The sequence below is a fragment of the Triticum aestivum genome, chromosome 3D, assembly GCF_018294505.1.
Source record: "Triticum aestivum cultivar Chinese Spring chromosome 3D, IWGSC CS RefSeq v2.1, whole genome shotgun sequence".
NCBI classification, from domain to species: domain Eukaryota; kingdom Viridiplantae; phylum Streptophyta; class Magnoliopsida; order Poales; family Poaceae; genus Triticum; species Triticum aestivum.
Genome location: NC_057802.1, coordinates 335,582,502 through 335,592,414, shown reverse-complemented (window position 1 = coordinate 335,592,414; position 9,913 = coordinate 335,582,502). Strand labels below are relative to the sequence as shown.

The 9,913-nt window shown below is 45.4% G+C and overlaps 1 protein-coding gene across 1 annotated transcript; it reads right to left on the bottom strand.

Moving 5' to 3' along the window:
• Nucleotides 1-6,959: 6,959 nt before the first annotated feature.
• LOC123074602 (GATA transcription factor 15) lies at nt 6,960-8,301 on the bottom strand. The gene is made up of 2 exons (XM_044497400.1): nt 7,610-8,301; nt 6,960-7,466 (listed from the first exon to the last, which is right to left on the bottom strand). Exons 1-2 carry the CDS (start codon nt 7,982-7,984, stop codon nt 7,149-7,151), a joined length of 693 nt encoding a protein of 230 aa, XP_044353335.1. The 5' UTR covers nt 7,985-8,301; the 3' UTR covers nt 6,960-7,148.
• Between the last annotated feature and the right edge of the window lie 1,612 nt (nt 8,302-9,913).

Genomic DNA, 9,913 nt, shown 5'->3' with positions numbered 1-9,913 from the left:
TTCCTCATGGTAACTAAAACTCAGCCTGATTCTCGTCTCATGTTTACTACAAATATACAAGTGTGAGGTGTCAGATCCTAGATCAAAGCTATATACTCCCTCCGTCCGGGTTTATTAGGCCTAAAGACAACTTGTCTTAGACCAAGACACATAGTAATTTGCTCACATTAATTCTTCCATTCCACTCCCAATGCACTCTCTCACATGGATGCAACAAATGAAAAAGAACGCATGAAGTGTATTTATTTTTCAGCCATGGCACCAACAAGAATGGCTTTCAATGCAACTAATGAAATGGTTGCATGCATGCACCTTTTCAAAGCGGGGCCTTATAAAATGGGACATGCTTGTGATGCTGAGAGGCCTAATAAACCGGACGGAGGGAGTACTGATCTCAGTCACTTGTCATAATAAGGTGATTTGTGCCATAGCTAGGTTGACGTTGCCAATTGACAACGAAACAGCAAAGGAATGTTAGTGATGTCAATTCCTTTGTTGTTTCTGCTCCAGATGCACTGCAAGAATTACTCTGCTTGCACAATTAGTCTATTACACAAGCAAAGCGGATCCCGTACATAATTTGAGCCTGAACAAGGAGCCCAGAACACAGCATCTTTGCCTACATGGATCCGCCAATCTGCTTTCTATCAGTTTGTACTCTTTAGAGTGTTCAATCAAAAAATGTATTCTTTAGGGGCAAAACTATAGGTAACCCTTGAGGAGGCAGCTCTGCATGTCCCAAACTCCCAATTATAGAGCATAGATAAGAAACCAATGCACACGAAACTACCCAAATAAATGGTGCATGTTTCTTCTTTTGAGATGCAAAGATCTGTTTGCCCGGTTCTCAATTTCAGAGCTTGAGACGAGTTAACTTACAAGATACATCTTTCTTTTTGTTTTTTCAGGAGCGAAGCATCTGAATTCCGAAGATCTGGCAATCAGGAGAACCTGTTGATAATCTAGTCCTTAGCTGGGACCATGTTACTTAAGCAATAAAAAGAAGAAAACATGTGTGTGTTTGTGTTTGTGTGTGTAATTTTAGGTTTGTAAGCAAATCAAGTGCGCCTAGTCTTGCAGACGGTAGCATGTAATTTTCATTGCCTATACTTAGTTTTTACTCCTCCGGTCCTCCCCAATATGTTTTGGAGTAAACATCAGTGTTGTAAATCCCCAGTACTTGTTTGCAGTGTTTATGAACCTGTGCTTGTTACAATATACATGCTTTGTCTATCAGCTGGCTCAACACTCGAATGTTTACATTTGCACACATGCTTTCCTTACTGATGTAGAACCAAGTCCTAATTGTTGCCCAATTTTCACAATTTGGATGTGGAGTTGAGGACAATCTCAAATAACACAAGGAACACAAGAGGACACTCAAGAGAACAATATTTGCACCACAAGTTTACTCAAATCACAAGCAAGGAGAGATACACCTCAAATCCAACAAACAACAAAGGTAGAGGTAAATAGGTAGGGTTCTTTCCAAATCTCTAGGAGAGGTGGAGTCTTGAGAGGTAATTCTTCCTCAATCCAAAGGATATCAAGGTCTTGGTAATCCACAAGGGATTCTTCTCTTAGATGGAGTTCTTGATCCTCTAGAGGAGATAAGATGAGCAAAGCATAATCTCCGGATCAACCCACCACCCCATTCGAAATAGGCATAGTGTTGGTCATATGACTCTTCGCTGCCGATATCTCGTTTTTTTTTGTTCCTTTTTGCCAGACTGTTGGTATTGGCTGTGTGCATTTTAACTATGCAGAGGCCGGGTGTTGCTCATTATGCTTTGTATCTGCTTGATGCTACATTTCGAGTTTAATAAAAGCGCCCATTATCAGGGAAAAAGGAGGAGATAAGATGAGCAAACCTCTCTCAAGATCTAATTTAATGCTTTGCTAACCCTAAAAAGTGCAAAGGGTCTGTACTATATAGTTTCTAAATTTAATGCTTTGCTAACCCTAAAAAGTGCAAGGGTGTGTATTATATAGTTTTTGGAGGTATGAGATGAGGATAATGATACAAGAGACATTTCCCCTCACGGCTCATAGGCAGGGCCGTGTGCACGGAGTAAAGGGGGTCGTGGGCACGGGTCATGTGGAACGTGGTATCCAGAGGCTATGCGACGGGTCCGGTGTGCACGGGGTGTCCTGATTGTTTATGGGGTACCCCATGCATACTACTAGTGTACTGTATCCCATGGGCAAAGAGTGTCCAGAGAGCATCTTCATGTTTTCATTCTCTGGACACCTTCTTCCATACTTCTCGCTCCTCTTGATGGACTCGACGTTCCTCCCTCACTTCATTGTGGTGGATCATCGTTGTACATAATCATGGATAGGGTTCAATTTTGAGGTAGTTGCCAAGTATCATCCAAATGTATAGGGAGCTTAACTAGGAGATAATTCACCTTGGTTTTTATGGCACGTTCACGAGCTCTTGTCAAGGGTCCTCTTGAATCTTGTGGGATTAATGGTGGGTCCATGGCCTGCTCAGCACCATCTCTCCCTGCCTCCCCCTAGGAAGATCCATCGTTAGATCAAGATCCTCATCGTTAGGTCGGTGACGTTGAATGTGTCGCTCACCAAGCACCTGTCCATTGTGCTAGAAAAAAATGACACAACTGTGATGATACTTGATTGTCACACTAGGTTCCATTTTTAATTAACGATGTACATCTGTGACGGTTTTATGATAGAATTGAGATAATCATACATCTGTCGTGGTAGATGTGTTCCATGACAATGGTCAATTTTTCATCACAGAAGTGTGCACTTCAATGATAGAAAATGAAGCATCATAAATAAGTGTTTCGTCAAGGGTAACTAGCACGTGACAGCCACCATAATGGATCTTCATTAAGCTATCAGGGGCGGGTTCCAGATCTGATACCCATTAACGACGTGGCCTCCTGGTTATCCGCCATGTTTTGGCGTTCTATTGGTCGGTTGGAGCCACGCGTTAGTGTTATGTTGGTCAGATGGAGGCACACCGGCAACTAATTGGAAGAAATGTCGCATGCACAATGGGCCACGTGAGCCAATGAACTAATGACGCTTGGCGCAACCAAATAGAGGGACATTTAGACAAAAGGTCATCCTAGCTAGTCCAAAGGCATGTTTAAGTCCTACGGGCCTTTGTCCAAACCTCGCGGATCTTGCCCATTAAACGCCATAAACGGCCTGTTTGCAAACAACCCTTTTACAGCCCGGATGTGTATGACCCATTAGAATCTACGAGAATTCATCCCATTACCGACTTGTGGGTCATTCACCATGATTATGGTCCATTGATACTTTCAGCCCATACGCCACCTAATGTCTTTTGCTCATATGTGGTCCACGGTGTATTTTGGCTCATTAACAGCCGGTGGTGTCTTTTGCTCGTCTCTGGCGCATGGTGACTTTCAGCCCAGTTTACAACCCATGGTGTCTTTTGACCATTTTCAGCCTCCGGTGGCTTTTGGCCCATTTAAAGCTCATGGTTCATTTGGGTCCATTATTGCCATGGTGTCTTTCCACCCATTAGCAACCCATGGTGTCTTTCGACTCGTCCACTACCCATGGTGCTTTTGGCCCATTTGTGGCCTCTGTTGCTTTTGACCCATTTGTAGCCCATGAGGCTCTTGGGCCATTTGTGGCCCATGACTATTTTGGCTAGTTTGTGACCCATGGTTATTTTGGCCGTTAACGGCTAAAAATACATTTGGCCCATTAACGGATTGCAGAATACAATAATTAAGAATATACATGTACTGTAAAATAGGAAAGTACACTTATTACATCCATTATGCATCCAAGTTGCCCACAATACAAATTAATGCAACAATCAAAATAATTCTAGAGATTTAGTCCACATCAACACAACTTAAGAAATGGTAACCTTGCCCCGAAGCTGATGCACGTGCAACTAAGCAAGCTGATGAGATTGCCCTTGTTTGATGCTTATATCCTCCAGCTCTAGCTGGTTAGCAATAATGTGTGTGTTAGATTTCATTGTGATTTTCCTTAGAGATTCAACTTCCCATTAGGGTAGAGTTTGTACCATGTATTTCTTCTTGGAGTTGAGATTGAAAAGGTCAAACTTATTTAGGCGACGACTTCAATGAGCTTGTTTAACTGAAATTGGCAACTATCTTGAACACTACTTCTAGACATGACTTTGGGGTTGTCCTGCTATCTTCAAGATGTTTGCCTTCTTAGTTATAGTTGTTGTAACAATGAGACAAAATGGGTATGTCTCACTATCTCAAGAGACTTTGCCCTCATATCATGGTTAGTATTTTGAATGAGAAACAAGCAGACAAATAACCGGTTTTGTATTTATATAAATAACCGGTTTTGTATTTATATAAATAACCATGGTTAGTGTAATGTCGATTTCATCCCATTTCATATAGACAAATCAAGAGACACAATTTAAAATAGGAATAATAGACTATGGTATTGTTCATATAGTCGGTCAAATAAGATAGGACAAGGCAGGAAATGACGACGTGTATGTGTGGGCGGCTTCACCGCACCACTAGAATAAGATGAAGATCAAAGGCATACAATGTATGACTAAAGAACAACATTGGCTCTTTTTTTATTAATGTGCATGGTATAAATATGAAAATATTTGTACAACTAAATATTAAGACTGACTTGTTGCAAAACATGCAATTTGATGGAAACGTCAAACTAAACAACAGTTCAGACAATGATGCCTATCAAAATCTATACCACAACAAAGTTTGAAGGCATAAGAAGGATGAACTTAGATTAGCAGTTTTCACCCGCTCTTTAAAGCCCTTAACCATGTTTATGTTCATGGGGGACAATTCAAGAAGTTCACCACAGAAACTTCTTCGTAAGCACTAACTATATAATGCATTTTGATAACAAAAATACAAATATGATAATATGAATCGATGATAAGAAAGCTAATATGCAGAGTAATGCTACAAAAACAACTAGCTATATTAAAATTAAATAATGTTCACCGCACGTTCAGAAAAGTGATAATGCAGTGTTAAAAAATATTGGCACAACTTTTAGAAAATGTTTGTGGCGCTTAACAAATGTTTTTGATTTAAAAAAAAGACCATACAATTTTATAAAAAATGTTCACGTAATTGAAAAAAAGTTCATGGCATTAAAAACAATGTATGTGACATTTTTCTAAAAATATTCATGCATTTCAAAAAAAAAATCATGACATAAAAAATTGTTTTTACAATGTAAAAAATGTTCATGTAATTAAAAAATATTGATGGCATTAAAAAATTTGAATATCTCAATTGTTTTTTGTAAATCATGCATTCGAAAAAAAAATCGTGAAATTTTAGAAAAAAGTTCATACAATGTAAAAAAAATGATCCTTTTGTTTTTAAAAATTGTTCGTGTCAATTAAAAAAATGTTCAACGTGCCTTTAAAAATGTTTAACATGTATTGAAAAATTTCAAAAACATGTAATTGACAAATATACATCATACTTTGAAAATGTTCAACGTGTATGAGAAAAATGCACAAGGTGAATTAAAAAATGTAGACATGTGTTGGAAAAATGAAATCTACAAAAAAAGAAGAAGAAAATTTGGAAGAAAAAAAACCGGCACAGAAAAATTCCCAGAAAAAAACATGTAGAACCCACTGCTAGGACCCCCCCCCCCCCCCTCCTCCTCCTATTGGGCAGTAGGTGATACATAGCTCTGGCGTCTTAAAGGATCACTAAAAAACTAACCCTTAAGAGTTATGGTAAGGTCCCCACCCTCAAAAAAAGGTCCCCACCAGATCATTGTTTTCCAGCAGAATACTCGCGTAACGAAAGACATGGTAAAACAAAGCGAGTGGGCTTCAAACATGTGTTAGCCGTCGTTTCAGGGCTAGAACATTTATATTGGTTTCCCAAAATACATCGGTATTAAGGCAGTATGTGAAACACTTCTCAGCCTCACATGGAGGACGCCACCATGGTTGAAAAGGAATCAATGATTATGGAGGGCTACAAAGTTGTAGCCTTCTTCCGCATACATGAATCCCATTGGTATATAGACCGTATCAAAGCACAAATCGAAGCAGGCAAAGCCTCCCCTTCCCTTGTGATGTCATTGCCAAATCGCATAAGCCGGCGAATAATATCATGCTTTAATTTCTTGTTCTAGGTCATTTTCGATTTCAGTTATCTTATCGTGAAAGCAATTTCCAGATATGAAAATTGCAATGTCTATGTGATGTTGAACGGAATGTGAATAAAATTGCAATATCTATGTGAGTGAATGAAAATGTAATGTCTTTACGTGAAGAACGGGCATAGACGCTGACCGATGGGTCCGCAAAATATAGAGTTTGCATTATGCTGAATCTGAGCTTGCGTACAACCTCCTTTGTCAAAGTTAAAAATTTATGAAGCACGGTCCAAACGATTTTAGGCTGCGAGTATATTGCATCAGAGTTGCTCTAAACCAATGCTAATTTATGCTGGCAGTAGCAGCGTAGCGAGATTGGAAGATGGTACGGTGCCTCACTCTCAGAAGCCCTATAAAAAGCAGGGCCTGTACGTACGTTTATGGGCCCCTGATATATGCAGCTACTGATGATCGACCGTTGGGGCACCGAGCCAGCAAAAGGTGCAAATCTATCTAGCTGTGCACGGGGTCTCCAATGAACACATCTCAGTGATGATTAGCAAAGCAGGACATGTACCATTCGCTGTAATCGTCATGCGACATGCATCCACCCATCATGGAAAGAAGGTCTACTAGTAGATACTCCCTCCGTCCCAAAACATAAGAGCGTTTTTTACACTAGCGTACCATTCGCTGTAATCATCATGCGACATGCATCCACCCATCAAGGAAAGATGGTCTACTAGTAGATAGTATCTTGGAGTACTGTATATGCAAACGTCGGCTCAAAAAAGAAAAGAAAGAGAAAGAATCATCACGCAACAAGAGGAAACAAGACGGGAGGAAAAGGAAAGAAATCGGGGGGAGTGATCCATTTCGTTTCAGCTTCAACTGTCATGCAGCCGCAGCCGGGTCGTTGGTCAAGCACAGCATCTTGCGTGCCCTCAAAAAGATGTACCACAGCATCTTCTTTGTTACTTAAAAGGGGAGAAGGAAGGAAAGAAAGTCCCTAGAGAGCGAGCGAGCTATGGCTATGGCTAGTAGTACTGGAACAGGCTTGTCATCTCCCGGACGGACCCGAACGCCGGCGACGAGGGCATGACGCCGAGCCCCCATGGCAGGCACGGCCCGTCCTCCGCCGCCGCGTCGCCGAACATCCCGTAGGACGCCGCCTTCGCCACGGCCGGGCCGTAGCACCCCCACTGCTGCTGCTGCTGCTGCTGCTGGTGGTGCCGCGCGTACCCGTACGCGTACTCGATCCCGCTGTCCGATGCCAGCGCCGTCGGCGCCACCGCGGCGGCCGCCGCGCGCCTCTCCTCCTTCTTGTACCGGATTCCGCACGCATTGCACAATGACTGCACAGATGCACCAATGGTCAGTTAGTATGGATATGCATGTCCGTTCGTAAGATAGTGTGTATGCGTGTATGGCCGCATGCCATCGCTTGGTACGTGGCCATGTACGTAGTATATGATCATCAGTTTACGCACGCACGCACCTTTGGTCCACGTGGCCCGTTCCTCCAGAGCGGGGTGGAGGTGGTGTCGCAGTTGGCGCACCGGCGAGCGGACGCGGCGCCGGCATTGCTCTGATCCGCGCGCGCCGGGCCGATATCCTGCCTGCCGTTGCAGCTGGGCATCGCCTCCCACGGCAGCCCGGCCGCCGGCGCGCGGACCCCGGCCTCGGCGCGCCTGGTGGAGGGCGTGCCGAGCGAGAGCGTGCAGTCGACGGAGCCGCCGTAGGAGCCGTCGTCGCCGCATTGCTTGCTGTAGTAGTGGTGGTCCCCCGGCGCCGCGGCGAACAGCATGGAGCAGCCGCCGCCGCAGCTGCCGTAGAGCAGCCCGCACGTGCATGGCGCCGCCTCGTGCAGCATCTTGACTAGCAGTAGGAGCTACTTGCAGGAATATAGATCGAGCAGAGAAGGCAATGGTAGTATCTACTCTAGTGCTACTAGCTGCTGGTATCGGGGGGAGATTAATATGAAGAGGGAGAGCTTCGAGACCAAACCAAAGACGACGTAGCTAGGGGGTGTCTGTTGCTGGAATCTGGAGGTGGCCGGCCAGTTAACAGTTAACACACACTAGCTAGGGCTGTGGATCGTTGAGGTGTTTGGCACATGTGGATGGATGCGAGAGGTAGGGTACGGGATCCTGGGCTTCTTATAGCGACGACGTGGGAGTACGGTGGTGGTGGCCGGCTGGGGCTGGGTTGGCTCGCTTTTTACGTGGTAACCTGGGCCGACCCGATTTTGGATTCCGGCCGGGGCGCGAGACGCGATGCCGGCGCAGCGAGGGGATGTCCGTCCGGATGTCTCTCTCATGCGCCTGTGGCGTGGGGCCGGGGCCTGGTCAAAGAAGGATGTGGCGCTCGGTCAAAAGGAAGGCCACGTGAAACCGGGAACAGTCTCCCATGCACACACACACAGACATATGGGGACGTGGAGGCTCTCGAGGAGGGATGTCGTACGTAGTGGTAGTGCTACTGACATGCGCTCGTACAACTACGACGAGTCCATTGGAGTTTGGCGATCACGAGGGGCACAGTTCGATCTGTCCCTCCCTCCTCCGTCCTCCTCTGAGCCGGTTGTGGGATCCCAGGCCAGGCCAGGCTATCCACCACGGAGTAAGTGAGCGAGCAACAAGGAGACGATGCATGGCATGGCATGCATGCATGCGTCCGTTAGGCGGGCAGGCAGCGTCGCAGCGATGGCTGAAAGCCTGCGGTGCGCTGTATCAGGCCGGCCGGCCGGTCGGGTCGGGTCGGGTCAGTCTTTAATTTCCATCCACGGAGGTGGGGTGTCATTTTGCAATGACACGACGGATCGAAATTTCTGGCCCTGCATGCAGATGCAGCACACCACCACCTTTGGCTGTGCGCAGTGTATCTGGACCGATGCATGCATGCATCCATCATGTTACGTTACATCTACATCCACAATACGTACAGCTAGACAAAACTGAAGATGAACTTGGTGGTGGAGCTAGTAATAAAGCAGCAGCAGGGTTGTGCTCCATGAAGATCACGTTTGGGCACATGATTAGGTCAAGAAGGAGCCGCTAGGGGCTTCCAAACCCAGAGAAAGAAGGAAACTAAAGAGCAAAGGAGGCGTAGCGAAAGAAGGGCGGATGGGAATGGGAAAATAAAAGAGCAAGGAAATGAATCAAAAGAAGCAAAAGAGCAAAAGAGGAGCGACGCGAGGATGAGGAGGGAACACAGGAAAAGACGGGCGGGCGGGCGCGGGCCGAGTTGGAGCAGATAGAGATAGAGAGAGAACAAGAGATATAATTGGCCGAAACAATCCATGATGGCTCCCCCAAGTTCCATAAAGTCCCCCGTCGAATCGAATCCGATCATCGGTCCAAGGAACAGTCGCGGTCAGGCATAGAAGATCCCGCCTTTTGGCACCAACCTCCACGCACGCAAACCCAGGATACATCACTCGCCTCGCCTCGCTCCTGCCCTGCCTCTCTCTACTCCACGCTACGCTACGGGGATCCGATAAGCCTCTAGCCTCCTGATCATTCCCTCCTCGATCTCCTCCTCCTCCTACATACAGAAAGAGTACTTACTTCCCCGCAAAAAAAAAGAGTACTTACTTAACCAGTGACAGTGAGGCTTTTCTTTTGCTGTGGTTTGTTTTTCTTTTCCTTTATTGGTGCTGTAAGCGAGCTGCCTAATTCCCCTGCCAAGTCAAAAGGAAGCAGGCAGCCATGCCAGAGAAAGGGAAAGCCCGTGGAGCCCGTCATCTGCCCAACGGCCCAAGTGCGAGCCGACACGACCTTACCCAAAGCATATACTATAC